This window comes from Amblyraja radiata, chromosome 7 (assembly GCF_010909765.2).
Source record: "Amblyraja radiata isolate CabotCenter1 chromosome 7, sAmbRad1.1.pri, whole genome shotgun sequence".
In the NCBI taxonomy this organism is placed as follows: domain Eukaryota; kingdom Metazoa; phylum Chordata; class Chondrichthyes; order Rajiformes; family Rajidae; genus Amblyraja; species Amblyraja radiata.
Window position 1 is genome coordinate 24,559,317 of NC_045962.1, and position 17,489 is coordinate 24,576,805.

The 17,489-nt window shown below is 44.3% G+C and overlaps 1 protein-coding gene and 1 long non-coding RNA gene across 2 annotated transcripts in view; both read right to left on the reverse strand.

Annotated features, from left to right (window-relative positions):
• The window catches only part of agps (alkylglycerone phosphate synthase), a 113,183-nt gene extending 97,512 nt beyond the window's left edge, over positions 1-15,671 (reverse strand). The window contains exon 1 of the mRNA XM_033023868.1: positions 15,382-15,671. Within this exon, the coding sequence (XP_032879759.1) occupies positions 15,382-15,593 (212 nt within the window). The 5' untranslated portion in view covers positions 15,594-15,671. The remainder of the gene's footprint in view (positions 1-15,381) is intronic.
• Positions 8,440-11,421, reverse strand: LOC116975135. Its single transcript, XR_004412546.1, has 2 exons — positions 10,887-11,421; positions 8,440-8,571 (listed from the first exon to the last, which is right to left on the reverse strand). It is a non-coding gene; the product is annotated as an uncharacterized LOC116975135 (long non-coding RNA).
• Positions 15,672-17,489: the final 1,818 nt, after the last annotated feature.

Consider the following 17,489-nt stretch of genomic DNA (forward strand, 5'->3'; position numbering starts at 1 on the left):
CAGTTACTCAACATTTTTTAAATATTTTCCTACCAAACATATAACCTCATATTTACAATACAAACATTATACGCCATCTGCCACTTTAATGCTCACCCATTTAATCAAAAACAAGGGGGGGGAAACAGCTGACTGGAAATCTTAAAATTACATGAAAATATACTAGAAATACTCTGCAGTTCAGTATACCCGTGTTTCATCAGAGCAAAAATAAGCATATTTTAAATTATAGAGGGTTGGGGGAATGGGAGAACCACAGTCTGAAATAGGATGCAAATAGTATTGACACCAATGGAGAGGACGAAGGCTTGTGAAATATAGGAAATGTGTCCACCGATAATGTAAATCAAGAAGAAATGGGAAAAGAGAATGGGGAGGTAAATAGTTCAGTAATTGTAACAGGGACGTGCGGTCGGGGAGGCAGAGCCTCACCTGTCATACTCCCAATGAAAATAGCTGTTAAGAAAAGTAAAGAAAAATAATAAAATAAAATAAATAAATATTTTTCCACTGATTTATTATAAATGTCATTTCTATATGAATCAATTTTATAGTCAAAATCACCAAATTTGCACAGCACACGGAGAGATGAGAGATGAGGCAGCGACGAGCTGAGCCTCCCCTCTGATTGCGCAACCCCTTAGAAACTGCATGTAGTGCGGGGAATAAGCGTGTGCCTGTTACTATCTCTATGCATGTAATGTGTGTAAACCCCTTCATTACATGCCTCACCTTCCATAGTCCAGGTAACTTATTTCGCGCATATATTAAATTTGTGCTCGCTGGTCTCATCATAAAACTGCAATGAAAAAGCTCCAGGGGAGGCAGCGATCACGTCTGCCTCACAAGGGGGCACGCCTTGAGCCCAGTGGAGGAAGAGCGAGCGTCAATCACGTAGGCTCAGCCCACGTAATTGACGCTGCCTCGCTCTCCCTCCACTTTAGCTAGCTTCAACAGTCAGATAACGCGGCGGCCCGGGGCTGCTCTTAGTGTTGTTACCGGTTAGATCCCTCGAATTGTCAGAGCTGAGACATCACTAGGACGCCGTGAAGAAGGGTGCAATGGTGCGGTCGGGGGTTCGGCGGCGGTCAGAATGGGACGGCTGCGGGTTATAACGTGCCATCGTTCCTCTCCTTTCTCTCTCTCCCTTCTCTTCCCCCCCTTTTCTCTCCCCATTCTCTCTCTCTCCCTGCCCTCTCTCCCTGCCCTCTCTCCCAGCCACGGCACCACCCCTCTCTCTCCTCGGGGAGACGTGGTGCTCAATACAGGGAGGGCCAGGCCACTGTGACTAGCCAGTGTCTCCCCAGCTCACCGCATGTCAATGAATTGTAATGATACAGAAAAAGTTAATTTTGCAGATCAATGATCTTTCATCAGAACTGGTCAGTCTGACACGGAAAGGAAGGCTGATCGTCTGAAATTTATTCAATGTTGAATCTTTAGGGCTGCAAATTACCTGGTCCAGTGACAAGATGCTTCTCCTCATACTTATCTCAAGCTTCAGTGCAAGAAGCCAAAGACTGGTCAAGCAAGATTGAGATGGAGAATTAAAGTATCCAATTAGAAGCTCAAAGTCACCCTTGATTACTGAAGAGAGGTGTTCTACAAAGTCATGACCCAACCTGGGTTTCCCCACTAACAGAAGTGGCCACATTGAGAGCAAGTAATGTAAAGGTTACTTGCTAATCATCATATCATATGACTTATAAAACACTGATCGTGTGTGTCTGTGTGTCTTTTCATATGTGATCCACATCTCCTCAAAACCCCGACGCGACAATGGTGACATTTTTACATATTCCGGTAGAGATTTACCTCATGGTTTCAAAAATCCCCTCATCTGAAAATTTGATTCATTATTTCCCAAGTTTTTTACTTACATGGCTCAGCCGCCCCCGCCCCACGGCTCTGGATGGCATGCAACAGACACCCGAGCTGGCTAACGGACTCGCCAGCCGCCCACCACCTCCACAGCGAGGAAGAGACCGCGCCCCACCTGCACATGCAGTGCGAGAGGCCGCAGCCCCCGCTCGACCATCCAAAGGGGATGCTCCACAAGCCCCGGCCACATTCCAGCCCCACACTCCCGACCCCTGGACACCCGGTACAGAGGGGGGGAGGGCCGGGAGGGATTGGGAGGTGGGGGATCTCCCTATCCATCATCTCCTGGGCCCAGTCAAGATGGCCACCCGCGGGTCCAGGCAGCGGGCAGCCGCATCAGGGTCGACCGCCCGCCCCTCCTCCGGGCTCAAGCCCGCGCGTCCCCAGAGAGGGAACACACGGTGTCCATGGGGACCCCGGAGGCCCTCCGCAAACGCTGGTCGTCGCAGGAGGTAGAGTGCTCCGTTGATAAAGTTGGCTTACTTCAACACGATGATCGCCTGCCTGCAAACTGTCAACATAGGCAGTCCCTGATTGTGTCAATACTCGCACTCGGCCGGCCGGCCATATCACAGCGCACCGCCCCTCCCCCTCCCTGTCCCCCACTCCCCCTCCTCCCACTCCACATCCACCTCCCTTCCCCCCTCTTCCTACTCTCCCCCACTCCCGCCTCTCCCCTCCACCTCCCTGTGCCCCCATTCCCCTCCCCCTCCTCCCCCCCTGCCCTTCCCCCGCCCTCTCTCTCCACCCTTCCTCCCTCACCTCCACTTCACCCCTCCACCTCTCCCCACCCCCTCCCTTTGCCCCCTCACTCCCCTCCATGTCCCATCCCCCCCACCCCCCCCCCCCCCGTGTGCGGGGGGTGGATAGTGTGTGTGTGACGCCGCAGGCCCCCCCCCCTCCCCGCAACCGCGCGTTGAGGACGGGACCTAATGGATCCCCCTTGGTCTAGTTAACAATTCACGGAGACTAAAGTTTTCATACAGAGCATTACCTATTGTCATCACATTGTCAGATAAAGAAAAACAATGAAAGGATATTAACAGATCTTCTATTGATCTCTAGAAGAACTAAGCTCCAGCACCTTCATTTAATCACAGGATCATAGTCAGTGTGGAAACAGGCCCTTCGGCCCAACTTGCCCACTCCGGTCAACATGCCTCATCCACATTCATCCCACCTGCCTGCATATGGCCCATATCCTTCAAAACTTATCCTATCCATTTACCTATCCAAATAGCGGAAGTGGCGGCGCTGCCCAAGCAGCACCAACTCATCTGCAGTCCGTCTGTCTTTCTTCTTTTTGTTCAACGGGGATGGAACCTTTTCCTTCTCGTTTCTCCGTCTGCGCTGAGGTCTAATATCGTGGAGCTTGCGGCCTCAAACTGGAATCGACCATGAGGGCTGTGGTTGCAGAGCCTGTGAACTCACAATCGCGGAGCTGGCTGACTTCGGAGACTGTGGTGGTGCTGTGGCTGCAATCCGACTTCGGAGCTTCGGCCGCAAGCCCTGTGGACGGCAACATTGGGAGCTCGCAGGTCCCTGGTTGGTGACCAATTTTCGGGAGCTCCCGCAACAGCAGCTTCGTCTGGCCCGAATCGCGGAGTTTGAATCTGCCCATTCACGGAGCTTAAAATCGGCCACGGGATTTACCATCACCCGGCGGGGGCTTCAACATCGAGAGCCTCGATCGCCTCAAAGCAGGAGTTTGACTGCCTGACCGAGGGAGAATGAGCAGGGAGGAAATAAGACTTTTTGCCTTCCATCACAGTGAGGAGGTGCCTGGAGATTCACTGTGATGGATGTTTGTGTTAAATTGTGTTCATGGTGTGTTTTGTCGCCTTTTACTGTCATGACTACATGGTACGAAATGTTGTTCAAACTTGTTTGAATGACAATAAAGGAAATTCAAATTCAAATGTTTTTTTAAACGTTCTCTCAGTACCTCATGGGCAACTGGTTTATAGCCAAAAATGTGTGATTCAGCAAATCCACCTTGCCACAAGAGATATATAAAAATGAATCTATGCACTGGGCAACAATCTAGTTATTTCATTATTTACTTTGTAATTTTGGGCACTTCCAATATTTGCTGAGTTTCTCAATAAAATGCTTGATGTTTTTTCCAATAATTGGCTTTTTGTGTGGTACTATTCCAGGTAATGCAAGGCAGATATGAAACATGCAAAGTTTCACTTGCATCACTTGTAAAATGTTGGCTGAAAAGTGTTGTTCACAAAGAAAAGTGATTCTAGTGTCAGAGGAAATCAGCTGTAGGAAACTAGAAATAGATTCTTCTGAATTTTGTAGTCGGCAGGACAGTACTCTGCAAATCGCCAACTTGGACAATCTTACATTGTTATCAAGCCAATTAACCTACAAACCTGTACGTCTTTGGAGTGTGGGAGGAATCCGAAGATCTCGGAGAAACCCCACGCAGATCACGGGGAGAACATACAAACTCCATACAGACAGCACCCGTAGTCGGGATCGAACCGGGTCTCTGGCGCTGCATTTTGCTGTAAGGCAGCAACTCTACCGCTGTGCCACCGATTCTGATGATCTTTGTTGCAAGTAACCCATGAGAAAGTAGCATTGTAGCTCTTATTATTTTTAAAGCTGACTTTACAGTCCTCGCCCTGAATTACAACATAATAAAAATAAAAACAGATAACGCAGTGCTGTATACAAACAAAACACCCAAATTAATAAGTGGTTAAAAAATGGAGCCACACTTTGAATAGTATTTTACAAGGCTTTTCTAACCAAGAGAAAACAAACTTAAGTTCAGCTCAGCAGTTTACATTATAGATTTAAGAGAACAAACATGTAATTACTTTGCTTTTTTCATTAACTCATCAAAATAATTGTAGGTTAAGAACTCTAACCAGGTAATATTTTTTTAAAAAACGATTTCCAATCAGCTTTGTAAAACACCTATTTTTCAGTTATCACAGGCAGGATCCTGTAGCTCAATTTGTGGAGTGCTTTAAGGCATTAAATTGTAAACGGCTTACATTGAGCTTGTCACCAATATGCAACTCCAGCTTTAAACACAGGAAAGTCAGATTTATTCACAAATCGAACATGCAACATTAGAACTACGAATCAAACATGGTTAAAGTGAAAATGCAAAAGGAAGGAAAAGCACAAGAACCATTGTATATATTCAAAGTGACAATCAATTAGTATCACTACCAGATGCTTCCAGCAAAATCTCTGGTTGTTGGTGAAAATTCAATCATATTTTCATATCATTGATCAAGTGAAATTTAAAATGCCTACACGAGCCATGATGTGGTTTGCTTAGAAAAATTAAGAAGCCTTTAACGTTGACAAGGAGCATTTGCTGCAATCTGCCCATCAAGACACAGACGATAAGGACCATTGAGGTACATAGTTTTAATCTTGACCTCAATGACAATTTATTGTTGTGTCCCAAATACTGGATTTCAGAAAAACAATTGTAGAATGTGGAATGCAAAATCTGGCAGCTAGTTAGGGCAAAAGAAAGGAAGATACACACAATCTCAATCAGGGGCCAGGAAAGTTGAAGGGATAATCAAGTCCAGGGATGACAAATGTTCAGACAAGCTTATCTGCAACAAATGGCATTTGGGTAGACAGACACGTCGTAGAGATGATCAGAGAAAGTCATACAGCACGGAAATAGGCCCTTCAGCGCAACTTGCTCACATCAACCAACATGCCCCATCCACACTAATTCCACGTCTGCATTTGGCCCATATCCCTCTATACCTATCCTATTCATGTACCTGTCTAAATGTTTCTTAAATGTTGCAATAGTACCTGCCTCAACTACCTCCTCCAGCAGCTCACGTCATTGGTGTGTTTTTAACCCTTTGTGTGTGTTAAAAAAAGTAATCCCTTGGGTACCTATTAAATCTTTTTTCCCCTCACCTTAAACCTATGTCCTTTGGTTCTTGGTTTCCCAACTCTGGGCAAAACACTGTTTTTACCCGATCTATTCCTTTTATAATTTTATAAACCTCCAGGATCAGCCCTCATCCTACTGCACACCAAGGTATAAATTCCTAGCCTGGTCAACATTTCCCTATAGCACAGGCCCTAGAGTCCAAGCAACAACCATGTAAATTTTCACTGCACCCATTCCAGCTTGACAACATCTTTCCTATAACATGGTGACCAAAACTAAACACAATACTTTAAATGTGGCCTCAACGACGTCTTGTACAACTGCTAACATGATCTCCCAACTTCTATACTCAATACTCTGATGAGGGCCAATGTGCCGAAAGCCTTTTTGGCCACCCTATCTGCCTGGGATGCCTCATTCAAGGAACTCTGTACCTGCACTCCTAGATCCCTCTGCTCCACAACGCTCCCCAGAACCCTACCATTCAGTGTAGTTCTGCCCATGTTAAACTTGCCAAAATGCAATACCTTGCATTTCTCTGTATTAAATTCCAATATGGGTTGAAAACTTAGGGTGAATATGTCAGCATATTGATGAGTTATAGCTATGCTATAATCATACAAAACCTAGTTTAACTACAAGTGCAGTTGTGTGTTAAATGCCAGACATCAATGCTAAGGAAGAGTGTATTGGTCTTGGTTAATTCAACAAAGATTTGCCAGAATGATAACTGGACTGCAAGGTTAGGTTTACAAGGAAAATTTAAACAAACAAGATTGTATTCACTGGAATGCAGCAGATGAAATGGAAATTTAAACCAAGCAGTCCTTTCTGGAATGACAGAGGTTCACGTGCACCTCCTCTAACCTCATCTACTGCTTCCGATGTAGCATCCTGTATATTGGCAAGAACAAGCAAAAACTCTGCGACCATTTCACTGAACACAGATCTGGTATAACAATATTTATTGAGTAACGTATACAACACACTACAGCATGTTACTCCTACCATGCAGCAGCACTGACTGACAGCACATGCCAGGTTGCGATAATATGAATGGTGTGGCAGTAGGCAGAGCTTTTTTGTTTTTAATTTATTTATTAGAAGTACAATATGGCACCTTTTTTCAGGTGCAAATATATATTGGCATGTTACATTTTATGTACAGCTTCCTTTTTTTTAAATGAAAGAGAGAAAGAGAGACTAGATAATAGAGAATAGAAAAACATGTGATGTATAGTGTGTGAAAAAGAAAAAGGAAGATAGAGAGAAAGTGAGGAAAAGAAGGAGGGAAAAAAAGAGAGATAAAGAGAAAGAGTAGAAAATAGGAGATAGGAGATGAGTATTTATATTCTTGACCATCTTTCACCCAGTCTTAAAACAGTTGGTTTTTACGATTTTGTTGCACCATATGCTTCCAAGAAGTCAATAAATGGAGACCAACTCGTTAAGAATTGGTCTGGTTTATCTGTTAGGAGGAATCGCATTTCTTCAAGATGTGCTGTGTCCAACATATTTATAATCCACATTTTAAGAGTTTGTGTGAGTGTATTTTTTCAAAATTTAAGTATAAGTTTTTTTGCTATTATTAACCCATAATTAAAAAACGAATTTTGAAATGTGTTCAATTTACTCCCGTCTCCCGTTACTCCAAGTATAATCATTTCAGTGTTAGGCTCCATTTTTATCTTGAATAATTTTGTAAATATATCAAAAATATCACACCAGAATTTATGAAGTTTTATGCAGTAAACAAAGTAGGCAGAGCTTATAATAATAAAGCATTACATTGGTTAGTAAGTAAAGTAACCAACCTACATCTTTCCTTGTAAGAATAAAAAGTGAAACACATCTACAATAAAGTGATATATGTATAAGCACGTTACTAGGTGCTGACTGATTAATAATGGAACCAAAACGCTAATAGCGCAGGGAAGTTCAGATAGTTTAAACAAAGTCCCCGTATCTAAGGGGTGGCCTACAAACCCATCCCGTGCAATTACGGTACAAATCCGCTTTTCCTCCCTTCACCGCCGGCGAGAATGCCGGGGTTCCATGCGGCGGGGCAGGCGAGCGGGGCACCGAGCGTGGTGGTGAGGGAGCTGGAGACACAACCAGGGCTGGGTCTACAGCTGCAGGTCGTGAGAGAAGAAAAAGTCTGTCAGCAGATGGGTAGATCGGACGCGTCGCATCAGGATACAAGACAGCAGGAGTTGGTTCCTTCACAGGAAGGAGATGTTGACGGTTGCGTCTGTAGATCCCACCATCTGCACTCACCAGGTATGAGCACGGCTCTTTTGCGGGATTGTTGATGACGGCCATAGCCCTTGTTGGTTTGAAGACAAACGTCTTGGCCACTGGAGAGGTTTGCTGGACTTATCAAAAAATCGCTTTTGGGTATCGCGTTTCAGTTGTAGTTGTTTCTGGAAGGCAAGTGGTGGACGCAGTGTGGTTGCAGTAGTTGTTGGGGCACTGGCAGTGCAGTATGAGTCTGTCGGGACATCAGGCGTCGGGCAGAAGACCGCAGTATTGGATCACGGGCGATGTTTCTCAGGTTGAGCAGGTTAGCTGATTTAATGACATTGTCAGGATTGTTGCAAATTGAGTGGAGGGTCGTGTGTTCAGAGTGTTCTGCTCAAGATTCCAAAATATGCAGTTCCTTGTATCTACGAGATTCACGTGTTGCAACTTCTGAAATTCAGATGGTTGCATAAGTTTTGTTCCATCATCACAGCAATCAATTGCTTTCAATTCATTGAACTGCTCATTGCTACATTGATCCTCTAGAATTCCTAGAGAACACATACCAAATGTCATGTCTTCAATTATTTTCTGAAACAATCAACTTGCAACAAATTCGCAGTCACGATAGGGGATTTAAGTGACAAAAAGGGATTATGGAGCCAGATGAATAAGTGTGATAAGGATATTACCAAATGACCACCCTCTTTCACCTGGTTCTATTCATAGGCAGTAGGAAGGGAGAACTGATCAATATTTAAACAGATGCTACCACAAATTTATGGGGAAATTATCGATAGAAATGAGTTATAATAATAATAAATTTTATTTATGGGCACCTTTCAAGAGTCTCAAGGACACCTTACAAAAATTTAGCAAGTAGAGGAAAAACATGTAAGCGGAATGAAATAAATAGTAGAGACATGACTAGTACACAAATTAAAGACAGAATTCAATTCAAAACACAATACGAGGCAATTCAAGCACAGATGAAAAGGGAGGGGGACGTGGGGCTAAGGATAGGCAGAGGTGTAGAGATGGGTCTTAAGGCGGGACTGGAAGATGGTGAGGGACACGGAATTGCGGATCAGTTGGGGGAGGGAGTTCCAGAGCCTGGGAGCTGCCCTGGAGAAGGCTCTGTCCCCAAAACTGCGGAGGTTGGACTTGTGGATGGAGAGGAGACCGGCTGATGTGGATCTGAGGGACCGTGAGGGTTGGTAGGGGGAGAGGAGGTCAGTGAGATATGGGGGGGCCAGATGGTGGAGGGCTTTGTAGGTGAGGACCAGGATTTTGTAGGTGATCCGGTGGGAGATGGGATGCCAGTGAAGTTGTTTGAGGACTGGAGTGATGTGATGCCAGGATTTGGTGTGGGTGATGAGTCGGGCGGCTACGTTCTGGACCAGTTGGAGTCGGTTGATGTAGGTGGAGCTGATGCCAAGGAGAAGTGAGTTGCAATAGTCCAGTCGGGAGGAGATGAAGGCATGGATGAGTCTTTCAGCAGCGGGAGGTGTGAGAGAGGGTCTGAGTTTGGCGATGTTGCGGAGATGAAAGAAGGAGGTTTTAATGACATGGCGGATGTGAGGCTCAAGGGAGAGGGTGGAATCAAAGATCACGCCAAGGTTGCGGGCCTGGGGAGATGGGGAGACAGTGGTGCCGTCGATGGTGAGAGTGGGGTTATTGATTTTGCTGAGTGTGGATTTGGAGCCTATGAGGAGGAATTCTGTTTTATCGCTGTTGAGTTTGAGGAAGTTATGTTGCATCCAGGTTTTTATAGCTGACAAACAGGAGTTGATATGGGAGAGGGGGGGGGGGGGGGGGGGTGGGGGAGGATTTGGTGCCGAGGTAGATCTGGGTGTCATCGGCGTAACAGTGGAAGTCCAGGTTGAAGTGGCGGAGTATCTGACCAAGGGGGAGGATGTTGATGATGAAGAGGAGGGGGCCGAGTACGGAGCCTTGGGGAACGCCTTGAGTGACTGTGGCTGTAGCAGAGGTGTGGTTATGGAGAGAGATGAAGTGGGATCTGTTGGAAAGGTAGGAACGGAGCCAGCTGAGTGCAGAACCTTCAATGCCGAGGTCTTTGAGTCTGGTGAGCAGGATGTTATGGTTCACTGTATCGAAGGCTGCGCTCAGGTCGAGGAGGATGAGGATGTTGAGGGAACCAGTGTCAGCAGAGGTGAGGAGGTCGTTGAGGACTTTGAGGAGAGCAGTTTCAGTGCTATGGAGGGGGCGAAAGCCAGATTGGAGGGGTTCAAATAGGTTATACGCAAGGAGGTGGGAATGAAGTTGTGACGCAAAGGGTTATCAAGTTGTTGTAAAGACACAATAACTTGCAATGGGATATAAAAGTGGGAAAGTTGATAGATGGACTACATGGTTAGAAAATGATAGATTATCCCCTTTGGAAGGGAATAAAAAACAAATTTAAATAGAATAAAAATATTGCATACAAAGATCTGGGGGTCCTAGTACCTGAAATGAAAATCAGTAGCATGTAGGTACAGCAGGTAATTAAGAAGGCAAATGGAAAGTTGGCTTTTATTGCGAGTGGAATGTGCTACAAAGATAAGGCAATTCTGATGCAAATTGAAGGGAGCTGGAGCACTAAGTACAGATATTGTCACCATATTGAAGGAATCATATGTTTGTACCTAAAATAGTCCAGACACAGTTCAATAGGTTAATTCCTGGGACAAGACTGATACATGAAGAAAGAGGAATTAGGTTAAGCCTGTACTCAGTGGACTACACTTGTACCTCAGTAGAAGATAAATCCCCAGGAACAAGCAGGTGTGTGGAATCAGCACATTAAAGCAATATATACCAAAGTGTTGCTATGCTGGGAACCCAGCACAACCCCCTACCTTACCTATGCTGCAGAGAGCTGTGCCAGGAACATAGTTGGGCTCATCCCTCCACTGGTAATCTTGCAGCAATGAAATGGTTCAATTATCCCATCGCTGCAGATGCTGGTTTACAAAAGAGGACACAAAGTGCTGGAGTAACTAATTCGATCAGGTAACATCTCTGGAGAACGCAAATAGGTGATGTTTCAGGTCGGGACCCTTCTTCAGGCTGATTGTGGTGGCAGGGGGAGGAAAACGCTGGAAGTGAGGAGAGGCAGCCCAATTGAACACATCATATTGAATTCAAAGATCATCAACTTTGTTAAAATTGCCGTCTCCTGTCACTTTCACAACTGACTCTTCTGCCTCAATCTCAGGGGATATATTAGTGACCGACATTCATTATAGCTATGGAGATCTCTAACAACTATCTTCAGTGTCCACCCATCCACCCCACTTCCTGCAAGTTCTCATTACCTTTCTAAAATTGTCATATCTACTTTAATAATGACACATGGAGATGACATTTCTGTGAATTCTGTGTTTGTTTTAAATCATGAAATTCAATTCACGGGACGGAGAGAGATGGAAAGCAAGGGATACTTGAAGTTAGAGATATCAATATTCATACCACTGCTTTTTCACCAAGCTGTGCCAATTAACTAGCTAAATGTTTTATACTGCACAACAAACCATATTTAAAAAATAACTTTTCAATTATTAATTCTGATACATAAACATTCATAGACAACATAATACTACTGCTTCAAATTGGTCCCGATTTTATACAAAAGATAAACAATGCTAATTTCCGAAGTAAATAGTGCTCATTTCCGCAGCTTTGTAATGTGTGCTGCTTTTTGCAAACGACCGGAGTATTATTTCATTAACTACCAGTTATTATGTTACAAACCTTTATTCTTCTCAGTTACAGAGTAGCATTGACACAACATCCACTACGATAGCACCTACTGGCAAAAGCTGAATTAATTCTATAGCTCGATTTAACTTATGTTACAACAATGAAAGATAACCTACAAGCATAAATAACAAGCCCTGCCAACAAATCTAAATTTTGGAAATTAATTTGTCAATTATCTATTTCAAGTTAACTGAAAACCTATAGATGGAAACAATGCCACATGTTCCATTTTGGGGGAAATAAAGTGCTTCATCATTTAACACGTGTTTACTTAACTGCCTGCTTCTATTTTGTACTTTAGTGGATAACTGGCTTCAGTTGCTTTTGAAGGGGGGGGGGGGGGGGGGTGATCTTATATAGGTTAAATAGGATCATGAGGGGGATATGATCAATGCACTTTTAGCCAGAGTAGGAGAATCAAGAAAACCTCAATGAGACGAGAAAAACTTAATAGGAACCTGGAAGGTAACTTTTTCCACGCAGAGAGTGGTGGATATATGGAACGAGCTGCCAGAGGCTAGTTCAGGATGGTACAATAACAACATTTTGAAGACATTTGAACAGATATATGGATAGGATAGGTGTAGGAAGGAACTGCAGGTGTTGCTTTAAGCCGAAGATAGACGCAAAAAGCTGGAGTAACTTAGCAGGTCAGACAGCATCTCTGGAGAAAAGGAATAGGTGATGTTTCAGGTCCAGACCCTTCTTCAGACATAAGGTTTGAGGTTAATGAGCCAAACGTGGGAAGATGGGACAAGTGTAAATAGGGCATCTTTGTTGACATGGCCAAGTTGGGCCGAAGGGCCTGTTTCCGTGCAGTGTGTCTACGTAGTAGGCACAAGCAGCAATTTAAATTCACTGGAAACAAACTGCTGATGCTGGAATTCTCACCAAAGAACAAGGTGCTGGAGAAACTCAGCAACACATGAAGAGAGAATTGGACAAATGACATTTCGGGTCAAGATCCCTCGTCAGACTGGAGAGAAGCCTGAGGAAGGGTCCCAATCCAAAATGTTGGCTGTTCATTTCCCTCCACTGATGCCACCTGACCCACTGAATTTCTCCAGCAATGTTTTGTTTTGCTTTTAAGCACAGCTCCCATCGAGCACAGCTCTAATCTATTAAATTAAATTAAGTAATTTTCAGGATTAACAAACTTCCATAAACAAAATTGTCAATTTGATGAAAAAAAAATTCAAGTAAGAGATAATAAAGCTCCAAGATGCAGTGAGATCTTGGTGACCTAGTGTATAATTCAAAGAAGGGGAATATGTGGGCACAGCAAGTATTTAGAAAAGCCCACAGAATGTTACATTTATTGCAAGGAGAACTGCATACAAAAGTGGTGAGGTTATACTGCAGTTATGCAGCACGTTGGCAAGATGATATCCATACTTTTGAATAGAGGACTGCTCTTTATTCAAGGATAGTAACACATTGAAAACAGTTCAGACCAGACAATAATGGGAATGGACAATTTGTCTTATAATTTAAAAGGCACATTCTTAGTCACGTGTGTGACCAAAAAGATGAAAAATTGTGGAATACATCTCTTCTAATTCTGAAAGCATTACAGGCATATTGTTTTGTACTGTATATATGGTTCATATTTTTTTCAATTTATCAAGTGAAATGTTTATATGTTATGCTGACAATGTTTTTTTAGTGTCAGGTCAGATATGACAGGCACGTGTGTGACATCACACAGAAGCATTATGCAAACTCTGAATTTTAAAAAGCTAGAATGTTCATATCTTTAGCAGACATGCATTATAGTTCTGTAGGTAGAAAAATAGCAATGAATAAGATTAATCTCTTACAAGAATTTTTTAATGTATTACTTTATGTGATAACATCTGGTCACGTGTGTGATGTGTTGGTTCGTTTTCCAAAGAATGGGCCAAAAGAGTAATTGATGATCAACCGAAACATACAAATCCTGAAAGGATTGATGAAGAGAATATTGTTCCTTGTGGGAGAATCTGGAACGAAGGGGCTCTTTCAAAATATAGGGACGTTCATTTCAAATCACAGTGAAATAGTCTCTCTCAGAGGACCAAGTCTTTAGAATTTCATAGTTCAAAAGAAAGAGATTCTTTGATTTTATTTTTTAAGGCAAAGGCAGATAGTTCCTTGATAAACAATAAGGATGAATGGCTGCCCCAGTAAATGGGAATACAGCGTTTAGATTTCCAGAAGACAAGCCGCAGTTTTATTCAGTTTAATATGTTCAAATTTCTTCCTATACTTTAGGCCAGAACTCATTTGTTCTATTAAAATCCCCGCAATAGTGAAATTGGAGATTAATTATGCATAGCGTGGCACAGTGGCACAGCTGTAGAGTTGCCCCATTGCAGCACCAGTGACCCGGGTTCAATCCTGACTACGGTTGCTGTCTGTATGGAGTTTGTACATTCTCCGTGACTGCATGGGTTTCCTCCCAAACGCAAAGATCGACAGGTTTGTAGATTAATTGGTGTCTGTAAAAGTGTAAATCATCCTTAGTAAGTAGGATAGTCTGTGTACAGGATGATCAATGGTGAGTTGCGAAAGGCCTGTTTCTGCGCTGTAGCTCTAAAATCTAAAGTAAACTTGAGGCACAGAATCACCCAATAAAGTTTTGATTGGTGGAACAGCATCGAGAGGCCACATGGTATAAAACTGTATTTGTCTAATGTAACCAATTCAATTGCTCCAAGTTATTAGCGACCAGGCACTAAAATCACTGTCCGGGGAAGGGTCCCAACCCGAAACGTCCACCTGTCCTTTTTCTTCAGAGATGCTGCCTGACCTGCTGAGTTACTTCAGCACTTTATATCCATCTATTATAAACCAGCATCTGCAGTTCCTTCCTCTTACTAAAATCGCCTTGTTAATTTGCCAAAATGAGTTCTTTCATATGGCACTAATATTCAATAGATTCTTCAAATTAACACATTTACTAGTTAGTTCAAGAAATAGCTCCTTGTCAAATCTTTGACATTTAATTATACATTTCAGAAAATTCCAGTGACATCTTCCAGTTGGGGAGAGTGGCTAACTGGAATAGCAAACTGCACTAAACCAACATGAAGAACCCTACTGTTTCAAAGAAAACAAAGTGCCCAAAGAGAATGTGCCACTAGATGTCACGGCGTGATGTCGAAAAAAAAGTTACGTAGGCTTGGGAAACATCAGACCACCGATCACCCCACCCTATCACTACAAGACAACACTCTGCCATGAAAGTGTCAAATTCTCCTTTATGCAATGCAAAATAGAGTCTTAAACACTTCGGCACGTTGATGTTAAAACGTCTACGGAAGGTTAAGCTTTGCAACAAATTAATCGAGTAATTGGGCAATGCTCCGATCGGTCCAGGTATTCCTACTACCTCAAGTACTTACAAAGCCTCTGCCGACAACAGCAGTAGCAGGCGCGCACACCAGGCTGCATATTTATTATTTAGACGTGTCACTGAAACCGAGCCACCCTTGCAGGGCCCGAGTGCAAACTCTGAACGCATCCCAGCATCGTCCCTTCAACACTGGGCCGGACAACGACCGGGCACCTCGGCTACCCGCCGCGCCCATTCAAACAGCAGACTCGACACCCACCTCCGCCTGGGGATGCTGCTCGTCGCCTTGGGTGCGCCGTCGGCAGCCGCTGGTTGCAGGGCCGGGCACTGGCTGAGTGCGGGCTGGGCTGTGGTAGTGCATGTTGTTGTTGTTGTTGCGGGCTCGGTGCCAGTGCCGGGCCTCCGCAGGTGCCCCGCCATCACCCGCAGCCGTTGGCGAGCGCGCGGTTGCTCGCGCTCCTCCGACGCCATCCTTCCGTGTTGTGGCTGCGAGCGAGGCGGGGTCAAGGGTGAGCGGTCGGCGCTCCCGGCAGCCTTCACGGCCGCAGCGAGGGAGGGGGCGGGGCCGTGCCCTGGGAGCGGCTGCGTGGGGAGGAGCCTCACGCACAGCCGTCCATCTGCGCCGTGGCGGGGAGGGGGAGCGGCTGCGTGGGGCGGGGCCTCCCGTCCAGCTGTCAATCAGCGCCGTGGCAGGGGAGGGGCCAGTCCTGGGGGCGGGGCCATACCGCCCGTGCTGTCAATCAGCGGAGCACCAGCCGACAATCATTGCCTCAGCTGACAATCACTACTCGAAGGTTGATACAAAATGCTGGAGTAACTCAGCTGGTCAGACAGCATCTCTGGAGAGAAGGAAATGGTAGGAAGGATCTGCAGATGCTGGCTTACACCCAAGATACACACAAAATGCTGAAGTAACGCAGCGGGACAGGCATCATCTCTGGAGAGAAGGAATAGGTAATGTTTAGGGTCCAGACCCTTCTTCAGACTGAGAGTCAGGGGAGAGGGAGACATAAAGATATGTAGAAGTAAAGTGAAAAGGAAAGATCAAAGCAGACGATGTTCAAGGAAAATGTAGGATGCCCCATCATTGGCTGAGGGGACCGTGACAAGGAGGCATACAATCAGTAAAATTAATCAGTACGTCAGAAAACTAGGGTGTGGGAGGGATGTAAAGAGAGGGAAAACAAGGGTTACTTGAAGTTAGAGAAATCAATATTCAACTTTAATAACTCAATCACCGCCACAGCCGTCAATCACTTTCACAACTGTTAATCACTTTGGCAGCTGTCGATCACAGCCACCGTCAGAGATCACTGCCATGCCTTGTATTCGCTGCAATTCGTTCCCCGTCCTCAAGCATTTCGCTTAAAACCCCCGGTCAAGTAGATTTTTCCTTCCCATTGCTACGTCAGCCAGTGGTGGTCCACACATGGGAACAGAAACATAAGATTTAGCATGAGAAATACTAGCAGGAGTGCAGGGACGAGCGGTCAGGGGAGGCAGAGCCTCACCTGTCATACTCTCAATGAAAATAGCTGTTAAGAAAAGTAAAGAAAAATAATAATTAAATAAAATGAGTATAACGGTTTTTCCACTGATCTGTGTTATAAATGTCATTTCTATATGAATCTAATTATTTTTTATAGTCAAAATTTATTTATTTATTGCCAGTGCTAGTGTCGCATTATTGGCTTAAAACACTATTATTCTGAAATGGAGGGCAAGGAAAATAATTGAAGTGTTGTTTAGAGACTACAGTGCGTTGTGACAGCATATGTAAGTAAGGCCTATGACAGTGTCAAAAATATGATACACCTTGCAGGGCTCTCACTTAATTTTTTGTCTCTGTTGTCAGCCGGGCAACCTTGGCAGCTTTTTAAGTTGCCAAATGACAGTTTAGGTGGTCATTTAAGACGGCTTGCATGAGGCGGCAATAATGTTCTCAGACGAAGTGTGTAGTTACCAGTCGGAATTAAGCTCAATGAAGCATTCACATATTATTTCTGCTTCAAATAAAGTCACAAACTAAACATATTCACCAATCAAGACATGATATATACCACAATGACATGCAGCAAAATTATAATACAGTATCTCAACTCTTTTTACACATTGCAATGAATGCAATTTCTATAATTTCTTTCCAGTTCCAAACAAAAATGTGGTTGGATTATTCAGCGTATTATCAACCTCGGTGAGACCAAGCGCAGGCTTGGCGATCGCTTCGCACAACACCTCCACTCAGTTCGCAATAACCAACCTGATCTCCCGGTGGCTCAACACCTCAACTCCCTTTCCCATTCCGAATCCGACCTTTCTGTGTTGGGCCCCCTCCATGGCCAGAGTGAGGCCCACCGCATATTGGAG